Source organism: Triticum aestivum, chromosome 1B (genome assembly GCF_018294505.1).
Source record: "Triticum aestivum cultivar Chinese Spring chromosome 1B, IWGSC CS RefSeq v2.1, whole genome shotgun sequence".
Lineage (NCBI taxonomy): Eukaryota > Viridiplantae > Streptophyta > Magnoliopsida > Poales > Poaceae > Triticum > Triticum aestivum.
Window position 1 is genome coordinate 14653713 of NC_057795.1, and position 23642 is coordinate 14677354.

At 43.1% G+C, this 23642-nt stretch overlaps 1 protein-coding gene across 1 annotated transcript; it reads left to right on the top strand.

Moving 5' to 3' along the window:
- The first annotated feature begins 889 nt into the window (after nt 1-889).
- Nucleotides 890-7084, top strand: LOC123084626 (zealexin A1 synthase-like). The gene is made up of 2 exons (XM_044506123.1): nt 890-1795; nt 6340-7084. Exons 1-2 carry the CDS (start codon nt 893-895, stop codon nt 6964-6966), a joined length of 1530 nt encoding a protein of 509 aa, XP_044362058.1. The 5' UTR covers nt 890-892; the 3' UTR covers nt 6967-7084.
- Nucleotides 7085-23642: the final 16558 nt, after the last annotated feature.

Genomic DNA, 23642 nt, shown 5'->3' on the forward strand with positions numbered 1-23642 from the left:
CCGCGTGCTAATCATGTTGTATAGACAACCGGCTACAAGGCACCACTGACACTGACAGTCAAGTATTTCCACATTGGTGACGTTCCACACCCAACTGCTCCCATGTGCTGACACCGGAGCCAAGTACTCCCTCCTTCCATTTATATAGGGCCTAATGTGTTTTTCAAGGCTAATTTTGACCATGTGTTAGAGCAATAGTATATGACATGCAAGTTACACAAAGCATACCGTCAAATTCATACGTGAAAGCAGCTTCCAATGATATAATTTTCACATCATACATCACATGTATTATTACTCTTATCAATAGTCAAAGGCGGTCTTGAAAAAAGCATTAGGCCCTATATAGATGGAAGGAGGGAGTACCTACTCTTGCAGTGTGATTATGTTTTTGATTAGTTCAAATGAAGCATTGACCAATAATTGCTCCATTAATGCTCTTTTTTTTTTTTACCAAATCACAATACTTTCAATAGATGCCTTTGATATTTGCCAATAGATCACTTCTCACTACCTGTGTATAATTTATAAACTAGTTGTTCATATGCTAATCATGCTGTACTGACAACCTTACAAGAAAAAAGAAGAGTTGTTCTAAATACTACTCCCTCCGTCCGAAAAAATTATTCTCTCAAATGAATGTATCTAGCACCAAATTAATACTAGATACATCCATTTGAGGGACAAATTTGGGACAATTTTTTTCGGACGGAGGGAGTACAAACACGAAACATGATTGTTGATGAGTCATTCTTCTTCCCCATCCATACCCAATACAAGACACCACTACCAGTCAAGTATTTCCTCTCACTACACTAGCGGACATATACTGCATACATATGCTGAATATATCATCTCTGTTCATTAGCGGAGCTGCCTGCCGGCCATTGCCATGGAGAGGTGGCTAAGCTTGTCTTTCCTAGCCCTACTTACGCTCCTGGTGATATGGCTTCTCAAGCTCTCGGTTGGCAAGAGCAAGCCGGCCAGGAAGCAGCTGCCTCCTGGGCCATGGACTCTCCCGATCATCGGCAGCCTCCACCACGTCGCCGGCGCCCTCCCACACCGCACGCTGTTGCAGCTGTCTCGCCGGCATGGGCAGCTGATGCACCTCATGCTGGGCGAGGTCCCCGCGGTCGTCGTGTCCAGCCCTGAAGCGGCAGCGCTCGTGATGAAGACAAACGACCTCGCATTCGCGGGCCGGCCGCGTGGCGTGACGCTTGACATCTTCAGCAGCGGCGGCAGGGGCATCGCCTTTGCCCCCTACGGCGACCATCTGCGCCAGATGCGCAAGGTCTGCGTCATGGAGCTCCTCAGCTCCACGCAGGTGAAACGCATGGAGGGCATCAGGGCCGAGGAGGTTGGCAGCCTCCTCCGCGGCATCACGGCCGCTGCCTCGGCCGGCCACACGATCAACGTCAGCGAGAAGGTGATGGCGCTCAGCAACGACGTGGTGACCAGGGCGGTTTTCGGAGGCAAGTTCCCACAGCAGGGCGAGTACCTCTGCGAGTTGGACAAGGCGTTTAAGCTGCTAGGCGGCTTCTGTCTCGTTGATCTCTTCCCGTCGTCGTGGTTGGTAAGGTGGCTGAGCAATGGCGAGCGCCAGATGAAGAAGAGCTGTGGCCGTATGCAGCGCATCATTTCAGAGATCATCGATGAGCGGAAATCCGCTCGAGCTGCTGGCGTTGGTGCCTCCGGCACTGACGACGAGGATCTGCTCGACGTGCTGCTCAGGCTGCAGAAAGAGGACTCTTTGGAATTCCCTCTAACCACAGAGACTATTTGCGCCGTCCTGTTTGTGAGTATTGCTCTTAATTAGAGAGTGGCGTTTTGGCTCCTAGGTGCATATGCACCCATTGTCGAAATCCAAATTCCTAGAAGTTGAAAAATTCGAAACAAAAATCCCGCGTGTATATCCGGACATTTTATGTGCGTTCACAAGGTTTCGGTGAAAAACGACGTTTTTTGTGGCTTGTGTAAAAAAGACAATTTCTGATGCTTCATTCTAACTATTCACGAGGCATTTCTTTATCTTTTTTACACAAGCCACAAAAAACGTCGTTTTTCACTGAAACCTTGTGAACGCACATAAAATGTCCGGATATACACGCGGGATTTTTGTTTCGAATTTTTTAACTTCTCGGAATTTGGATTTCGACAATGGGTGCATATGCACCTAGGAGCCAAATGCAATTACCGTCTTAATTTCAGGTATTGATTTTGTTTGTGGTGGGTACTCAAATCATTAGGTGGCGGTGGTGGGTTGGTGGTGGGTTGGTGGTGTGTGTGTGTGGGGGGGGGGGGGGGGGGGGGTGTGTGTGTGTGGGTGGTTGGGGTCAATTATATTACTGAAAGGGAAACGTTTGCCTCCGGACGACCGGCCGAGTCGCCCCTCGCTCGCTCGCTCTTTTCACACGGGAACAGGGCCGAACAGGCCTCGCACGCTAGGTGGGCCTCAACCGAGACGTGGCTTCCCTTATCTCTTTCTTACCACGTTTTTTTCTATGCTTCTTCCTCTCGCCCTGTAGCTTCTTTCTCTCGCCTTACGCATAGTGAGCTTGCCAGCGCCGAAGGCGTGACCTCCGGCTCCTTTTTGCGAGCACCTCCTCCCCTGCTGCAGCATCCCCTCCCCCACACACCTCAGACTGCTACCCCATCGATGCTACAACCGTAAAAGATTTTTTGCTGGAACCCATGGTAATTTTTGCTTGAATCGGCTTTGCTTTTTGCTGTGTGGGATGCTACAACCAGTTCTGTGCAACCAAAAGCTGCAAGCAGCATATGAGAAAGCTACAACCGCCCACGAAAAAGCTTCAACCGAAGATGGCGCTGAAGCTAGGGGCTAGCTAGTGCTGCAACCGTTGACAAAAAAGCGTCAAATCTAGATAAAAAAGCTTCAACATTTGACAGAAAAAGCTTCCAACTGTAGATGCAAAAAACTTCAACCAGGCATTGTGCAACGAAATTTTGCTGGAAGTGGCTTCATTTTTTCCTCGGACCGGCGGAATTTTTTGCTTCAAACCGTGACGCTCACGGGATTTTTTCTGGAACCGGTCATTAGATTTCCTGGAAATCAGTGCAATTTTCGTTGCAACCGATGACTAGGTGATGCTACAAGCACAACATTGCAGCGACCGTCGCATTTTTTGTGTGTGCTGGAACCGGTCTTTTGTTTTGCTGGCATCAGTGCAAAATTTGTTGCAACCGGCGACTACTTTGAGGTGCCACAACCTCAACGCAGAGACTACTGCAAGCGATGGCAATCTGCGGCGACGGCGAGCGGCGGCGATCTGCTGTGGAAGGCGAGGATGGTGGCCAGGGGATGGTGCCCTTGCTGCGCGTGGGGGGCGGAGACAGTGTGCGTGCGATCTGATTCAGGGGAGGGAGCAAGGCTACAGCGAGCAGCGGCGATCTGCGGTGACGGCGAGCGACGGCGATCTGCCGCGGAAGGTGAGGATGGTGGCCGGGGGACGATGCCCGCGCCGCGCGTGAGGGCGGAGAAGGTGTGTGCACTAATTCAGGGGAGAGGACAGGGAGAGAGGTTGACTTTCGAGCTGCAGATGCAACGATGGGAGCAGGCCCAATCCAACGGCCACGAGGCGACCGTCCCAAATTTCAGACCGTCGACAGGTGCCTATCAGTCGCCTTACTAAAAGGCAGTCCGTTGCAAAGAGTGTGAGGACATACGCACATTTACAGGGCAAATCCTATTTGACGCTGCAGGCACCCGTTTATAGCCATTTTTTCTAAGCAACAACCTATCTGTTCAAAGGTACAACACCAACCACTAGGCCGCATCAACCACTCATGCCGAATTTCGGTTTTATTATCATTTTATTTGTTTTTTAGTTCGTGGTTTTTCTTTCCAGGTTTGCTTGTCATTTTGTGAACGTTTTTATATGGTTTTTATTTTTCCTTTATTTTTCCTTTTTCTTTTCACATTTGTAAAGTTTCTTTTCCAAATCGATAAACGTTTTCCCAAATTGCATGAACCCTTTTCAAAATGGATAAACTTTTTAATTTGATGATTTTTATTTGAAAATTGATGAACTTGTTATGGCTTTTTGTGGAAAAATTTCAAAATTGATGATCTTTTTCTCAATTAGATGAAATGTTTTGCAAAAATTATGAACCTTTTACAAGATTGAAGAATTTATTTTCAAATTGGATGAAACTTTTTCAATTCGATGAACTTTTTTCTCCAATTCAATGAAAACTTTCTTCAAATTTAATAAACTTTTTATGTTTTTATGAATTTCTTTAAATTTGTGATTTTGTTTACAAAATGCATACACTTTTTTAAAATATGGGAACTTTTTCTCGTGATAATGAACTTTTTTTAAATCGATGAACTTTTTTCAAAATCGATGAACTTATTTTCAAATTGGATGGACTTTTTTCAATTCAATGAACTTTTGTAAATATTCATTTAACTTCTTTAAAAAATCTATGAACTTTTTCTTCAAATTAGATAAAGTTTTTTAAAATACTGATGAACTTTTTTTGATTTGATGAACTTTTTTCATAATTCTGAATTTGTTTTCCAAATCAATGAACTTTTTTTTAAATTCGTGAACTTTTTCTCGAGAAGATGAACTTTTTCTTAAATCGATGAACGTTTTTCATTTCCACGAGCTCTTTGGAATTTATGTCAACCTTATTTTCAAATTCGTACCTGCTTTCAGTATTTTTAAGAATTTTGTTTTAATTTTATACCCACTTTTGAAAATAATTTATGCTGGATATATATAATATATGTTAACTATAGGAAGTGTCAGATAGATCTTTTTCCTTATTATGATCAGCTAAATGACATCGATCTGGTGGTTACGAGGGACAACTCTTGAGGGTAGCCCTCAGAGTTCGGATTCAGCTATTCGATAATAGCTGCAGGAATAAGGCTTGGATATTTTATTTTTTGCTCTGTTTGAGAACAAATTGTTAGCCATGTTTTAATGGGCCACGGCCCGCTCCTCTAACGCGAGCCTACAACACCAACTAGGAGCTCCCCATTTACACGCGAGGTTAGGTACAAATGCATTAATCTTGTCTTTCGGTTACTTGAACCAATGAGACCATAGAGTTAATTCAGAGATGATTTTGTTGATCGTGGTACATCTGCGATTGTCAACATGGCGAAAACCTTGCTGTTCCGAGCATCCCAATTCTCAAAGGGATAGTGAGGAATACTGACATACAGTCTTCTAGTTCTTTTTAGAGTAGGGTATTTTGAAAATAGGCGATGGCGTCCCTTTGAGAAATGATGATGAGTTGCCACTCTAGTAACAAGGGGACAGTTGATGAAGATATGTGTGGACAGAATCTTCTATATGGTGATCGCAACATGGGCAGGTGGCGTCATTGGCAATGCGCTTGTGAACCATATTTGCCATAGATTTTAGGCTATTCTAGCATAGGAGACAATCAAAGATCTTGGGCTTCTTTTGGACGCTAGAACTCCAAATGTTATCGTATTAGGTTCTTTATGTTCATCGCAGTGAATGATGTTGTAGGCGTGCTAAGTGGAGAAGAGTAGCCCTCCATTGAGGTCATTCTCCTTGTCCTCATAGAACTATAAGTCTTGAAAAAAGACAACAAGGCATGCAACTCAAACACACAACCTGGGTTAGGCGATTTCACAGGTTAGACAACATGATTGTCATACGGGTTGTACTCGGATATTGATGTTGTTTTACTGTAGAGACTAGATCTATTATCTTCATGTATTAACTAGCATGGTGGCCCTCAAAAATGCGATGGCAACATCTTATTGTGTCAAAAGTGTCAAGTATTTATTTAATCTCACCCAGACCTTTTTAGTCTTATTTCCCCCTTTATTACATAGTATATTTTAGACATCGCTACATTTCTGTTGGTGTATCTTTAACCATGTGTAGCAGTAAAGCTATCACCTTGTGACAATGAGGTCACGGATTCTCTTGCAGAAATGTAGTGAAAGACTGGGTACAACAGATCCAAAGTGGTCGGACCCTTCCCCAGACCATACGTAAACAGGAGTTACGTGCACCGGGCTCCCTTTTATCTTTAACCTTTATTTAGAATATGAATATATGGCAGTTTAACAAAAAGAATAGAAGATATGTAGTGCCTATTCAGAAAAGAAAGCGTACCACATGGCTAGTATGCCCCAACTGTCCATATTCCTGACTGATGGGTGTAATAATCATCGTATGTAGTGTCTACACATCTAATTGATCACATTTTACTATATTAGTCTTCACAAACGAACACTTAAATTAATCATACTTTTAGACAAAGCTTTTTGAAGCATTCATATATTATTTTATATAGGAAGATGTTTGATTGTGCTTTGTACAACAGGATATGTTTGCAGGTGCCACGGAGACCACATCAACTACTTTGGCGTGGGCTATGTCGGAGCTTGGGCGGAGTCCTGAAATCATGGCTAAGGCACAACAAGAAGTATGGGAGATTCTTGGTGAAGGCCGATCTGTTATTACTAATAACAACCTCATTAAACTCCAGTACATGCAGATGGTCATCAAGGAAACCCTTAGGTTGCATCCACCAATTTCTCTAATCCCACGCTCAGCCAGAGAGGATTGCACAGTTATGGGGTATGACATCCCTAAAGGCACCAATATATGCATTAATGCCGTTGCAATTTCTCAAGATCCGAAAAACTTGGACGATCCTAGAGAGTTTAGGCCAGAGAGGTTTGAGAACATCAACTTAAATTACAATGGAACATACTTTGAATTCATTCCCTTTGGAGCTGGGCGACGGCAGTGCCCCGGGATCCAGTTTGGCTCATCGGTCATGGAGATGGCATTAACAAACTTTCTATATCACTTCAACTGGAGACTTCCTGATGGTTCTAGCCTTGTTTCGTTTGACATGTCTGAGAAGTTTGGGTTGGCTGTAAGTAGAAGGTATGACCTGCAACTCAGAGCTATTCCACATGTGTGGTCCAAGACGTCGAAGTGAAAAACAGAGCTTGTATATACATGTGACAATGCATGTTCATATTCCTGCACTTTCAGCGCATGTCATTTTTGCAATGTATTGTTGTACCTTTATGCAATGGAGTATGAGAAACTGGGTTAAAAAGGAATAAGAATAACTCATTGCAGACATCATGGTATTGCATCTACTGTATGTACTACTAGTGCACGACAGAAGATTTTACGTAGTAGTTTAGTACTACATGATTGTACAAGTCATACATAGTTATATGAACTTTGTAATAACACATGACTATTAATGAAGTATGATCTGTGGATCAGAAACATATGTGCTTTATGCGATTTGCTATCGGTGGTATGAACATATATGGTGTCTCGAAAGTAGTCTCATGGAGCTCAAGTTGCCTGATCCAAAGATCTTGTCATTTAGCCGTCGAAAGCAAGGATTCGATATATGATAATCTTTGGGCAAACGACATACTTGACTGCTAATCCATTGTGGAAGCACGAAAAAGGTAGATATAAATTGATTATCATTTTTCGTGAGTGCACGATGAACAAGGCACTGGAGGCTCGCCTTTTATCCAACCAAGGACCAGATTCCATATGTACTCCCTCTGCTCCATATTAAATATCGCTGATTTAGTACAAAGTTTGCTAAGTCAGCGACACTCAATATGTATCGGAAGGAGTATTTGCAAAGGATCTACTAGAGCTACCGTTTCACTAGTAAGACTCTTTCTGTGTTTGCTATAATTTGTTAGAAAACATTTTTTTATTTCGTACAAATATTTTGCTAGCTGAAAGACTCTTCAGTTAAATATGATAGCAAAATATAACTCAAACTACTCAACATTCCTTAAACTTACAGATTCTACAGTACACCACAACACATTTTAGAGTCTAAATAATATCAACCTTCTGGATATACCATCTGAAATTGAGTTGTCATGTTAAAAGTCAGTAGATAGAAAGCCGACAGATTTAGTAACAGTATGGTAATCTTTCTCTTGAAACAGGCTCTCGCCCCGCTGGTCTCAACCTTGGGAGCAAACAAAAACTACATAAACCCTCATCTTATCAATGTGGTTATTTGTATGGCATAACTTCCTAATAATTAATTGGTTCATGATAATTCAGTAACAAACCTTAGGCTTGACCAAACCTAGTTTATGTATATCCCTCCCGATTGAATGTTACATAGATATCAATGATGTCACATGATATACGTGGGAGGTTCGGTCAGTGCCCTTGGCTGAAGGAGGAGGAGAGAGGCCCCTCGGCACCTCGCATGCCGTCATGTGGGTGGTGAGGGGAGGCATGGTCCACAATCTTGTCCCTGGTAGTAGTAGCAAGAGAAGGAAGAGGAGGAGGAGGAGGATGAGAGGCCTCTCCGCTCCTCTCTGAGCCTCTGGATATTTAACATCCACTTGAATCTCTTTTTAAAATTTCGATGCACATATAACAAGACTACAATTTCTAACTACACATTTTCATGTGGTCCCTCGAAATAGGCTCTTGCCCTGCTTTGTAAATAAAGCACACATGGCCATATTTGCTAAAAATTCTAATCCTTAATTTTGCACAAGCATTCCTATCATATTCCTGTGTTTTTCTTAATCTTATATTGTTTTCGGAATCCCGCACACCAAAGAAAGCCTTGAAGGAAATCTTTAGGAAAAATTACCATAGCGTTTGATCTTGATATCAAACGATCAACATAGGATAAATTACTAACAATTTCAATCCTTTGAAATTCTGATAAAGTACTTCGAATCAATGAGTCTCTCAAAAGGTGCTACTCTAGGAAAGTTGTCGTAGGAGCCATCATCGCCGCTACCTTGACCTTATCGTTGGCACTGTGAAATTCTAAGACCCACTGATCATAGGTGACCCAAGCTAAAAACTTTGGTTGTGAACCTTCTCGATGGTCTTCTCCGCCTTAGGCCGCAATTGGTTCGGCGTTTTCTAGCCCAAAACATCCGTATTAGTCGGAGACGTAAAAATAGCCCGTTGAATCCTCAAATCACGCTTGGTTCACCGTGTGCATTTTATTTTCTAGGCTTTTTGGCAATGTTATAGTCAAAAAAAATGACAGACCAATCGATGGGTGTAATTGCACTCACCGGTTTTATACTGATGCAATACAGCAGGGAAAATAAAAAGTGTTTCCAAGCGGGGACTTAGCCTCCTCTATCTCCTCTAGGCTTTGGAGCTTTGATTTCTTTCTTTTATTTCTGAACGTGTTACCCTGATCAGAGTGGTGGATGCAAAGCGACCATTAGATTTGCATTGTGATTCGTGCGTTATGTGAGTTGCAACTGGGTTGCAACCAAGTGTTCTCAGTTTGCAACTGAGGAAAGGTGTCCTTGACTGTCTGACTTGCCTCGTGCATGATTCACGTTGACTGGGAGTTGCAACCAGACACTCCCCAAAACTTAACCATAGTAGAAAAGAGAGAATCTTTAACTTTTTTTATACCATAGAAAAACATTACTATTTTTGGGGCAAAATAATCTGAACTTTTTTTGAGACACTAAAGAAACTAGTACAATCCCGTGCGTTGCCATGGGCCTTTTGTTGTATAAATCTTAATGAATTTTTGGGCCCTTCCAATGACATCACCTCAACACCCTTGTCGATGGATTCTTTTTGAACGTTGACATAATCCATCTCCATCTCTTTCATACTCTGCAAAAATAAATATGTATAGAAACATACCTTTTGTATTATCATGCACAACAAATATATAAAGAACAATTATTTGCATGCATCTTTTTTGATTGTGTAAAACCCGATGATTTTTCAGTCTGGTTCACCATAAAGCTTTATCAATAAAAAGCCATCAGTTTTGATCTTTGATCTACAAAAGTAAACATATAAACAATATTAACATAAAAAATAGAAAACTCATATACAATATATATTCATTGGTCAGATGCTAAATGTGAGTAGATGACCGTTTTTACTCGGAGTGAGTGACATCGTCCTTTTTAGTAGAGTGAGTCGCATTCCAATTTGAATAAACTGTAAGTTCACCTGTATATCACTTGTTGGTAATTATGTTTCAAAACAAATAGCAAACTTTGTGATGTTGCTTATGTTTCATTCTTATATCAAATTGCAAGATTGTTTTCAGTTTTTAGAAATATTGTTGTAAATTTTGGATGCTTGCATTTCCATCATGAAGATAACTAATATGTTATTTAGAATAATTCTTGCATTTCCAGCTTCAAGATAGGTAATATCTTATTTAGAAGGATGCTTACATTTCCTGCTCACCGATGGACAGAGCAACGAATTTGTTATTTGGATGTTGAATTTATTTCATATTCAAAATGCAACGTTTATGTGTCCTTATGTTCACTTCCTAGCATCATATGCAAACTTCCGGACAAGTGACAAATATGTAAATAGCTTGAAAAAACTGGATGAACAGCCTGTAAATTTGAATAGTTGAATGACCATGCATTGCCATGGAATAAAAAAACATAGCGATTGAATAATTGACTCAATGTAGAAATATGTTGGACAAGCTGGCATGTGGTCTCCATCCATACAGTAATAAAACTGATTCTCTCTCCATTTCTTGTCATTTCTTCGTAACCATCTTCTCTTTGCAAGAAAATGAAATGATATCTAATCTTCTCCCACCCTTCCTCCTATTCCACCTTCATGTAGTTGTACAAATTATATAAATTTTATCAATTCAAAAGAATATTTTGATTATATTTCTTATTTAAAAGTAATTAAAGATGTACATGGTGGTTAATCCAACCTTAATTTTTTACCGCAACAAGGATAAAACTTGAAACTAACATAGAGCCTTAATTAACTAAATTGTCCCTTGTCCCCATTTCTTAAATTCCTCACACGCTACTTGCTCCATTCTCCCCGTGGCCACACAACCATGCCTACCTGTGACCATGAAAATCAACCAACCATTAAAATTCATGATCTGACTATACAATTCACAAGATAAATGAAATCCATGTCAACTAGAATATAATTAAAAAACACGTCGTTTGTGCTCTGTAGCAGTAATACATTATCATACGAGGAAGGTTAGAGTACTCGTACCATGAAGAAAGAAGGCACACAACATTTGGCATTATCACAAAATCATACTTGCACACATTACCACCAGTAGCAAGACAAACGAGGCGGATATCAGCTTTTAAAGCATGATTAGGAATCAAGGCAAAATCTATTTTCAGGGTTAGAAAGAAAAATACCAAGTGCAAGAATTGGAACAGATAAGAAGCTTACCAGGGCATGATGCCATTGGGTTGGATGTCATGCACGTGCCAATAGAGCTCCCTCCCTATCTCTTACGAAGCTCTCCCTACGACCCACTTCAGAGCAGTCGGTCGTGCTTCTTTCCAACCCAACTTCTGCATCGCCGCAGGTCAGCCAAAGGAGTTGCTGCCTGCAGCCAAGCTCACCTTCCGCGCCGCTATAGATCAGCTAGTCACGCTACTGCCGACAAACATAAATATCAAGTTTTTCTTACTTGAGAAAACTCAATAAGGGCAAGCATGTGGAGTGTACATAATCCGAGAGAGACTCGGTCAAGCAACATAAATGAAAAAGGAAAAGTACCAACATTTTGAGAAAATGAATTCAGTTAGTCATACAAGAATATGTTCAGAAGATAAAATCATTTAGACACACCTCACGCAAATTCTCTCAAAGAAATTCTTCATGACATCTTCCGGAACCTACATGTTCAGAAAAACAAAGTAAGAAAGCAGACATATGCAGCACAATTACCATCTCGGAACTTGTGGTGTGAAACCATCAAAGTACAAAAAAGATATATGAATATATTGTTTCCTTATTTATTTAATTTTATTCCATATAGTTGAAATGTTTATAAAGTACATATTCTTAGGTAGCATTTCTTTCTCATCTTGTCTGCACAATAAACAGATTAAGGCTTAATATTATTACTGAGCTCAGAGATCGATCAACAAGTCGTATGCTCTAATTTACAAAAGAACTATGTGCATTTACTTACTGGAGGAAGAAACCAAGGTCAAAAGGCAAAATGCCAATCTTCATATCGTGCGTCAAGCATAACTACATTGCCTTATGAATTGAAGTAAAAATTAGAATTAAGAAGCAACAGTACTAACAACCAACAGTGACGAGACTATTGCTCTTACACAAATGTTTATCCCAACAAAGGATCGCGAACTCGCTAGATACACTAACTGAGGCTCATTCCCTTTGCTTGAGGCACTGTCTTAGGAACAACTTCAGAGTAGGTCGATTGAAACTTAGAAGAAACGGAGATACACATGTTAACTAATAGACTGCCATTTGTCACTTTATGATTGAAATTAACTATGAATAAGGACTCTGGAACATGAACATACAGTTGTGTGGTCGAAGTGCGAGGAACATTGTTGCTGGCAGAAGAGCAATCATGAAAATCAGCGCAAATATGCTCGGGGTGATTTTGATGGGCACTCACTTGCTACAGCGGGCACGCCATTTAGCTGCCACAATATTGAATTTGCTATTTTTTCTCAAAATAGAACTTTGTGAATAGTACGACACTATTGAATCAACTAAAGCTCAACAACATTATTGATGCATGTACATCTATTAATTAGACCAATAATGCTTCCACAAAAAATAATTAATCTTGACAACCCTTTCACTTGTGGTCATTTTACCAGGATAATAGTAATTCGAAAACATACAAATACAAGTTTTATCTACAAAATTAATTAACTAAATGATTCAAACAAGCACTGGTATTCTCAATTACATTAATCTCATGGGAAATGGTACAAGGAAAACTTTAGATAATTAGATACGTCAAAGGAACTTTCAATGAAGTTGTAGGAAAAATAAGCTACTGCAGTTAATTTCAACATCAGTGAATCAACTGTGGGCATACCGGCTCCATCCTTATAATTGCTTTTAATTCACAGTAAAGCTTGCAATATTGAGAAAAAAAGCAAGTAAGAAACCACCTTAATTTGTTAGTACGACATCAATCCGGCGCTTAGAAGCTTGCATACTGCGATAAAAAAAAGTCAGAGAGCATGTTGTAGGTACAAGAAGCAAGCAAATAGCCAGCTTAATTAATTAGTAGGACCTCGATCGCTTAGACTAATTCAATTGCAGCTGGAAGACACAAGACCAACCCACATGATTAACTAATAGTATTACATGCTCAGAGTCAAATTAAAGAGATGGCATGTCTTGGGATGAAATCTAGTTGCTGAACAAAAATTATGGTGACATTCTGCCATGCCCAGAGTCGTAATTCATAGGTAGGTGGCGATCTAAACAGGAATAAAAATACCATGAATTTTTTTTGTACCAGAGCAATAACACCGCATAAAGAAGTTTTCATAAAATTGCAACACGAACTGACCTTTTTTTTTCCAAACACACCTATCGTTGGGTTGCACAAAACACCAGGTCACTGGAAATCAAGCTTGCTACAGTATGCTCTCTCCAAATGTTCAGCTCCGGCTGCGACGGAAGTATGCTTCAAGGCAACAAGAGAGTGATGGATTTATGTGGAGGGCATAAAAAATATGGAGTAGAAGTTGTATTACCCTAAGAGCCAGCATTGGGGCAGAGAAATTAAACCTTAGATCCAGCAAGGAAGCTTTACTTTTTAGATCACATGATCGGAATATGCATTCGGCCTCCTTCTGGGGCGTAGGATGTGCAGCTTCAGCAAGTAATGTATTTCCAGGTACCTTCAAGTGGTGTTTAGCTAGCAAGAAAATTCAGAGAATATTAACAATTAGTCAAAGAACGGTGGTTTCCAGACGATTGGATAAGTTGTGCTTGGTCAATATAATTTTAGTGAATATCACACCATACACCTTCAGAGTTCTGGTTGACAAGCATCTTTAGATGCCCAACCTTCAGTCAAGATGGCAATGGCATCATCTTCTCTCACCTACAGGCTACATTCCTCTTCTACTCTTGTTCCTCCTGGCCTACTCGTGTAGCGCATCGCTCAACGGTCAACCCTCCTGTCCACCTGTAAAGTGGGTTTGTCCAGTGTTCCGATACTGACAATGCCCAAACATGACAAATTTTTGCATGATACTCAGATTGCATCACCGTACAGGAAACAATGGTCCTGGAAATTAATCAAAGCACCAACGTCTTCTCGCCATTAATCTATGGACGATGCCGTTCTCCCAATCGGAATCCTCGTGGTCCCAAATGCTAAATGGTCCAAACTATTTAAGAGAACCGCACCAGTCAATCGAACATGAAAGAATGGGGATATGAACCAAATACTGTGTGTGAACATTTTTTAAACCTTTGTATCGGCATTAAAGCTTCAGGGACATCTCATTGGCTATGTCGCATGCCAGGAAAAGGGCCAAAAGTACCCCTTGGTTTAGAGGAACAGGGTTCGCTCCACACAACCCTTGCAAATCAACCTGGCCGAATGGGCATTTGGAGTATCAGGCACAAATATACATATGATAATTAAAATTGTGAATGACTTGATAAAACTGAAGGGGAGCCTTGGCGCAGTGGTAAAGCTGCTGCCTTGTGACCATGAGGTCACGGGTTCAAGTCCTGGAAACAGCCTCTTACAAAAATGTAGGGAAAGGCTGCATACTATAGACCCAAAGTGGCCGGACCCTTCCCCGACCCTGTGCAAGGGGGAGCTACATGCACTGGGCTGCTCTTTTTTTTAATGACTTGATAAAACTGAGAAATTTTAAACCTTGCAGGGTTGAAAGCCAAGCTCATTTAAACATATATAAATAATAAATAACTTTGAAGGCATACATGTAACTGTGTTCTATGTGTACAGAAATAATTCTCTCGTGGTTGTACCATATATAACATAAATTTTCAGTCACTTCGTTCAGTTATGCAGAGATGGTGTTCTCATTTCCGACTCCTAGTGGAGACAGAAAAAACAACTTTCTTTGGTTCTCCAAGTAGTTTGATTGGTAAAAAAACACATGGCATCAGGCTCGTGTAGGTTCAGCGATGGATGGTTGAAAACTGCAAACAACACACTCAAGTGATTGTTAGAAAAAACAAGCAACACAAATAGAAGTTCCCTCGATTAGCAATATATAGTGTACCACTTAAAAGAAACTTGGATGTTTACTCAATTTTGTCTATGCTTCAGTTTTAGAAGCCTAAATTGGTGCTAGGCAGTTGAGAATCTTACCCCAACTGTTGCACAGGATTTAGCACTATAAGATGGTAATGCAAATATTCATTCTACTCTAATGCGAAAAAGATCAATAATATTGGAAAAGATGCACAAGGATAAAATAGCACCTACAGACTCACCTGTATGCTATGGTTCTTCCACCTCGCAGACTCTGTCGACCTTCTTAGTGCATGGCAACGGCGCTGCTTCTTCTGTTGCATCACTAGTAGAAAACAGGGCTTTGGTTCGGGCCTGGCCAGCCCATTAGTCCCGGTTCTTCACGAACCGGGACCAATGGGGGGCATTAGACCCGGTTCATGAGCACAGGGGGCCGGCCGGGGCCTCGTGGGCACTGGTCCCGGTTCGTCTGGATCCATTTGTCCCGGTTCTAGGCACGAACCGGGACCAATGGTCCACGCTCCTGGCCCACAGCCATTGGTACGGGTTCGTGCCATGAACCAGTATAGAAGGGGGGGATTTAGTCCCGGTTCATGCCACGAACCGGGACAAATAAGTTGTCTATATATACCCATCGCCGCGGTAGAGCACTCTGTTTTTTCTGGCCGGCGAGGGGAGGGCATTTGGGTGCTCTAGCTCACCTCCTATGCACATGAGGTGTTCGATGAAATGCCCGAGCCACACTAGTTAAGCTTTCTCCTCTTGAAGCTCGACCTCGGAGCTCCATTTGTCCTGAGATTTGTCTAGATTTAGCGGTCCGTCACGCCCCATCCCTGTTTTCACCGCCGTTGATCGCCCGCGCCGATCTCGTCGCCGGCACCACCGTGGTAAGCCTCTTGTTCTTATCTTCTTTCTGATTTTCTTACTTTAGATAGAGACTTGTCTAATTTTCTTACTCTAGATAGATACTTGTCTGATTTTCTTACTTTTGACACAGATAATTATATATAATGCACACAAATGAACCGGCAATGGATGTATGGTGATAGACACACCTCCGAGTACATTAAGGGCGTGCATAATTTTCTCGAAGTGGCTGAAGCAAACAAGCAGAATGGTTTTATGTGTTGTCCATGCCCTAAATGTGGGAATACGAAGTCTTACTCTGACCGGAAAATCCTTCACACCCACCTGCTTTACAAGGGTTTCATGCCACACTATAATGTTTGGTCGAGGCATGGAGAAATAGGGGTTATGATGGAAGACATCGAAGAATAAGAGGACGATGACAACTATGTGCCCCCTGAATACGGTGATGCTGTAACGGGGGGAGCTGTTGAAGATCAAGAGGAACCAGACGATGTGCCCAATGCTGCTGCAACAGGGGAAGCTACTGAAGATCAAGAGGAACCAGAAGATGTGATGATGATGACCTCCGCCGGGTCATTGTCGATGCAAAGACGCAATGCGAAAGTGAAAAGGAGAAGCTGAAGTTCGATCGCATGTTAGACGATCACAAAAAAGGGTTGTATCCCCAATTGCAAAGATGGCAACACAAAGCTGGGTACCGTACTGGAATTACTGCAATGGAAGCAGAGAATGATGTGCCCTACAGAGGATTTGAGAAGCTACTGAAAATATTGAATAAGCTTCCAAAGGATAACGAATTGCTCGGTAGTACGTACGCAACAAAGAAGGTCGTATGCCCTCTAGCATTGGAGGTGCAGAAGATACATGCATGCCCTAATGACTAAATCCTCTACCGTGGTGCATACAAGGATTTGAACTCATGCCCGGTATGCGGTGCATTGCGGTATAAGATCAGACGAGATGACCCTGGTGATGTTCACGGCGAGCCCCGCGGGAAGAGGGTTCCTACGAAGGTGATGTGGTATGCTCCTATAATACCATGGTTGAAATGACTGTTCAGAAACAAAGAGCATGCCAAGTTAATGCGATGGCACAGTGAGGACCGTAAGAAAGACGGGAAGTTGAGAGCACCCGCTGACGGGTCGCAGTGGAGAAAAATCGAGAGAGAGTACTAGGCTGAGTTTGCACGTGACCCAAGGAACTTACGGTTTGGTTTAAGCGCGGATGGCATTAATCCTTTCGGGGAGCAGAGCAGCAATCACAACACCTAGCCCATGACTCTATGTATGTATAACATTCCTCCTTGGATGTGCATGAAGCGGAAGTTTATTATGATGCCAGTTCTCATCCAAGGCCCTAAGCAACCCGGCAACGACATTGATGTGTACCTAAGGCCATTAGTTGAAGAACTTTTACAGATGTGGAATGGAAACGGTGTACGTGTGTGGGATGAGCACAGATAGGAGGAATTTAACCTGCACGCGTTGCTGTTTGTAACCATAAATGATTGGTCCGCTCTTAGTAACCTTTCAGGACAGACAAACAAGGGATACCACACATGCACGCACTGTTTAGCCGACACCGAAAGTATATGCCTGGACAAATGCAGGAAGAATGTGTACATGGGCCATCATCAATTTCTTCCGACCAACCATCAATGTCGAAAGAAAAGCAAGCATTTCAAAGGCGAGGCAGATCACCGGAAGAAGCCCGCCATGTGTACCGGTGATCACGTACTTCCTATGGTCAATGATTTACACATAATCTTTGGAAAGGGTACCGGCGGACTAGCTGTTCCGAGTGACGCTGGGGGACATGCACCCATGTGGAAGAAGAAATCTATTTTTTGGGACCTACCCTACTGGAAAGACCTAGAGGTCCGCTCTTCGATCGACGTGATGCACGTGATGAAGAACCTTTGCGTGAACCTGCTAGGCTTCTTGGGCGTGTATGGGAAAACAAAAGATACAACTGAGGCACGGGAGGACCTGCAACGTTTGCACGAAAAAGACGGCATGCCTCCAAGGCAGTATGAAGGTCCTGCTAGCTACGCTCTTACCAAAGAAGAGAAGGAAATCTTCTTTGAATGTCTGCTTAGTATGAAGGTCCCGACTGGCTTCTCGTCGAATATAAAGGGAATAATAAATATGGCAGAGAAAAAGTTCCAGAACCTAAATTCTCATGACTGCCATGTGATTATGACGCAACTGCTTCCAGTTGCATTGAGGGGGCTTCTACCGGAAAACGTCCGATTAGCCATTGTGAAGCTATGTGCATTCCTCAATGCAATCTCTCAGAAGGTGATCGATCCAGAAATTATACCAAGGCTAAGGAGTGATGTGGTGCAATGTCTTGTCAGTTTCGAGCTGGTGTTCCCACCATCCTTCTTCAATATCATGATGCATGTCCTAGTTCATCTAGTTGACGAGATTGTCATTCTGGGCCCCGTATTTCTACACAATATGTACCCCTTTGAGAGGTTCATGGGAGTCCTAAAGAAATATGTCCGTAACCGTGCTAGGCCAGAAGGAAGCATCTCCATGGGCCATCAAACAGAGGATGTCATTGGGTTTTGTGTTGACTACATTCCTGGCCTTAAGAAGATAGGTCTCCCTGAATCGCGGTATGAGGGGAGACTGACTGGAAAAGGCACGCTTGGAGGGGACTCAATAATATGCAGGGACGGATATTCTTGGTCTCAAGCACACTACACAGTACTAATGAACTCTACCTTGGTGACCCCGTATGTCGATGAACACAAGAATAGTTTGCGTTCCAAACACACGGAGCGGTGCGACGACTGGATTACAAGTGAACACATCAGGACTTTCAGCAGTTGGTTGGAAACACGTCTCAGAGGTGAGAACACTGTTTGTGCTAAGCCGTACTCGTTGTCCATGGGACCATCTTCGACTGTATTGACTTACAAAGGATATGAGATAAATGGGAATACATTTTACACGATCACCCAAGATCAAAAGAGCACCAACCAAAACAGCGGTGTCCGCTTTGATGCAGCAACCGAGAGGGGAATAGACACATATTATGGTTACATAGTGGACATATGGGAACTTGACTACGTACATGATTTTAAGGTCCCTTTGTTTAACTGCAAATGGGTCAATCTGTTAGGAGGCGGGGTACAGGTAGACCCATAGTACGGAATGACAACAGTGGATCTGAACAATCTTGGGTACACTAACGAACCGTTCATCTTAGCCAATGATGTGGAACAGGTTATCTATGTGAAGGACATGTCTACCAAACCGAGAAAAAGAAAAGATAAGGAAGCGAATACATCATACGATGAGCCAAAGTGCCACATAGTTCTATCAGGAAAAAGGGACATCTTGGGAGTGGAGGGCAAGACAGACATGTCCTAAGATTGTGAAAAGTTTCATGAAATTCCTCCCTTCAAAGTCAAGGCTGACCCAAGCATCCTGATAAATGATGAAGATTATCCATGGTTACGGCGCAATAAGGAAAGGACACAAGCAAAGAAAAAGTGAAGACTTTCTCCACAACTATTATGATGATACCATGCCAACTTTCAACCTTTTCGTAGTTCATTTGAAATGCCTGTTGTAACAGACAAGTTTCCGTATGAAATCCTGATACTTCAAAAAAGATTGTCCGTTTTGTACATGAAGTGCATCCAGTTTTTCAAAATTCATTTGAAATACTTTTCAATTTCAGGGTCTTATAGCTTAAAATAATCAGTAAATGCATGAAAATAACTAATGAAGTCAGAAAGGGTTGAAAATTGATGATGTGGCTTTGAATGGTGCATTTTGAACACACAAAAAGTCAGGAGTTCAAATAAGTTTAACAAAATGAAATCCCTATGTAACAAATGAGTTTCCGTATGAAACCCTGATACTTTGAAAGAGATTGTCCATTTTGTACACGAAGTGTATCCAATTTTTCCCATACTTCGAAATAAGTTTTTTGATAGAAACTAAAATAACAAAATCTGTTTTTCAATATAATGATAAAACACACTAATATTAAATAGCAGGAAAAAGAATCACTCAAAATATATGTTTATAGTGAAGTTATTCACAAACTAGTGATTCACACAAATTTCAAAGAATTAAAATTTAAACTATTCAAATTTGGAAACTAATGGAGTAACAGAAAGTTCATAATTATTCTGAGCTAAAAGCAAAATGAATAAAAAAATAAAGCAAAAATCAAAAGAAAATAAATAATTCAAAAAACAAAAAAATACTGGAAAAAAATGCCGCCTAATGGGCCACACAACCTGCATACGACTAGAAACCCATCTGTACATGGGCCAGGATGCAGGCCCGCAGGCCCAATAGGCCCAACATGGCGGTGACAAGGGTAGGCAAGTAATGCCTGCATATTAGAGAGGAGCTCAACACCTGGGCTGCAACGCAGCTTATAAACAGGTGTTGAGCTCTCTCAGCTAGCGAGGTGGGACTAAATTTCCCACCGCACCGCGCCAGCACAAGGCCTTTAGTCCCGGTTGGTGGCTCCAACCGGAACCAATGCACCCCTTTGGTCCCGGTTGGTGGCACCAACCGGAACCAATGCCCACCCTTTAGTCCCGGTTGGTGCCACCAACCGGGACCAAAGCCCTCTGCTTCCCGCCCTTTGGGCTGCTGAAAAGAGGCCTTTGGTCCCGGTTGGTGCGACCAACCAAGACTAAGGGGCGCATTGGTCCCGGTTGGTGCGATGAACCGGGACCAAAGCCTTTGCTATATAAGCCAGCATGACGACGCCACGAGCTCGATCCACGCTGCCAGGCTGCCCCGCTGAGGGAGTCCTTGATTAGGGGGTATCCGGACAGCCAGACTATATACTTTGGCCGGACTATTGGACTATGAAGATACAAGATTGAAGACTTCATCCCGTGTCCGGATGGGACTCTCCTTTGCATGGAAGGCAAGCTTTGCGGTTCGGATGTTAGATCCCTTCTCTGTAACCGACTCTGTGTAACCCTAGCCTCCTCCGGTGTCTATATAAACTGGAGGGTTTAGTCCGTAGGACAAGGACAATCATAATCATAGGCTAGCTTCTAGGGTTTAGCCTCTACAATCTCGTGGTATATCGACTCTTATAATACTCATATCATCAAGATCAATCAAGCAGGAAGTAGGGTGTTACCTCCATCGAGAGGGATCGAACCTGGGTAAACATCGTGTCCCCAGCCTCCTGTTACCATTAGCCTTAGATGCACAGTTCGGGACCCCCTACCCGAGATCCGCCAGTTTTGACACCGACATTGGTGCTTTCATTGAGAGTTCCTATGTGTCGTCGCTGTAAGGCTCGATGGATCCTTCAATCATCAACAACAACGCGGTCCAGGGTGAGACTTTTCTCCCCGGACAGATCTTCGTGTTCGGAGGCTTCGCACTACGGGCCAATTCGCTTGGCCATCTGGAGCAGATCGACAGCTACGCCCCTGGCCATCAGGTCAGGTTCAGAAACTTGAATTACACGACCGACATCCGCAGAGACTTGACATTCGATGGATTTGGGCCTACGGGAGCGCCGGACGGTCACGACGAGCCCGACTTAGATCTGTTGTCGGACAGTATTCGGGATATTGCACCTACAGCAGTTCCAGACCTAAATCCGGGGAAGATCGCGTCATCCAAGGACGGGTGGATGGACCCCGCCACGGAGGCCGCATACTCATCGGCGGTAGAGCCGAGCACAGACTCCACCTCTAAGGAAATCTGTGTCACCGGACCCCCGGACTTGTCTCCGACCGTAGGTTCTGGAACGCATGCATCCGGGCCCATCGAATCCGATTGGGCTCCGGTAATGGAGTTCACCGCTGCGGATATCTTTCAGCACTCGCCCTTCGGTGACATGCTGAATTCATTAAGGTCTATGTCTTTGTCAGGAGACTCTTGGCCGAACTATGTCCGGCTCGAGTGGGAAGCAGATGACGAAGAAATTCGTCACCCACCCACCACCCACTTCAATGCCACTGTCGATGATTTAACCGACGTGCTTGACTTCGACTCGGAAGACATCGACGATATGGACCATGATGCAGGAGATGAACAGGAACCACCGCCCACAGGGCGCTGGACAGCCACCTCCTCATATGATATATATATATGGTGGACACCCCCAAAGAAAACAATGGCGATGAGGCAATAGAGGATAACCCCTTAGGGAAGCAATCAAATCATGGGCGTCATCGGTGCCGCTCTAAGCTCCGCCACAGCAATACCGGCACAGGAGATGAAAACAATCCGGATGGTGCCGAAGATGAATACAATCCTGATCAGCCTACCTTCGAGCAGGCCGAACAGGAAGACGGGCAGGTTAGCGCATATGAACAGGCGACGGACTGATACTTGGAGGATGACAACTATATGCCTCCCTCCGAAGATGAGGTGAGCCTCAGTGACGATGAATTCGGCATGCCTGAGGATTCCGCAGAGCAGGAGTTGTTCAAGCGCCGGATTATAGCCACTACAAGAAGCCTGAAAAAGAAGCGGCAGCAGCTCCAAGCTGATGAAGATCTGCTCACAGACAGATGGACTGAGGTCCTGGCAGCCGAGGAATACGGACTCGAGTGCCCCACCAAAGGTTACCCAAAGCACAAGTTGCTACCTTAACTCGAGGAGGAGGCCCTAGAGCCTACACTACCAGCACAGGACAAGGCTAACCGGCCACCTCATGGCCGAGATAAAACGGCGTATCAACCCGAATACCAGTCCACACCCCAACGCCAATACACTACAGCCCGGGACAATATGCAGGACCTACAAGACATATTGGAAAACAAAGCAGGACAGCCAAGATCGATCTACGGATCGCGGGAGGGCGCCCCAACACATGACAATAACCGTCATGCCGGATACACTAACAACAAGTCCGGCGAGGCCGAACATATCCGACCAGACTTAGTCGAACTGCGTAGTGACATAGCCCGGTATAGAGGCACCTGATCCGTCTCCAACGTATCTACTTTTCCAAACACTTTTGCCCTTGTTTTGGACTCTAACTTGCATGATTTGAATGAAACTAACCCGGACTGACGCTATTTTCAGCAGAACTGCCATGATGTTGTTTTATGTGTAGAAAACGAAAGTTCTTGGAATGACCTGAAAATCCTCGGAGATAAGTTTCAGAAAATATAAAATAACTGGCAAAAGATGAAGACCAGGGGGCCCATACCCTGTCCAAGAGGGTGGGGGTCCGCCCACCCCCTCTGGGCGTGCCCCCCTGTCTCGTGGGCCTCCTGCAGCGGAGAAAAAAATCGGAGAGGAAGTTTCATCGCGTTTTACAATACGGAGCCGCCGCCAAGACCTAATCTCTCTCGGGAGGGCTGATCTCGAGTCCGTTCGGCGCTCCGGAGAGGGGGATTCGTCGCCATCGTCATCATCAACCATCCTCCATCACCAATTTCATGATGCTCACCACCGTGCATGAGTAATTCCATCGTAGGCTATATTCCATAATTTCAGATCTGAACCTATTATGTTTTCATGAATATATGTGTGTTCTTGATCCTATCTTGCAAGTATATAGTCACCTATTATGTGTTATGAGCCGACAACCCCGAAGTGACAATAATCGGGATACTTCTCGGTGATGACCGTAGTTTGAGGAGTTCATGTATTCACTATGTGTTAATGCTTTGGACCGGTTCTGTATTAAAAGGAGGCCTTAATATACCTTAGTTTCCGCTAGGACCCCGCTAATTATCCAAGTTCTTTTCCATAAGCACGTATGACTATATTCGGAATACATGCCTACATTACATTGATGAA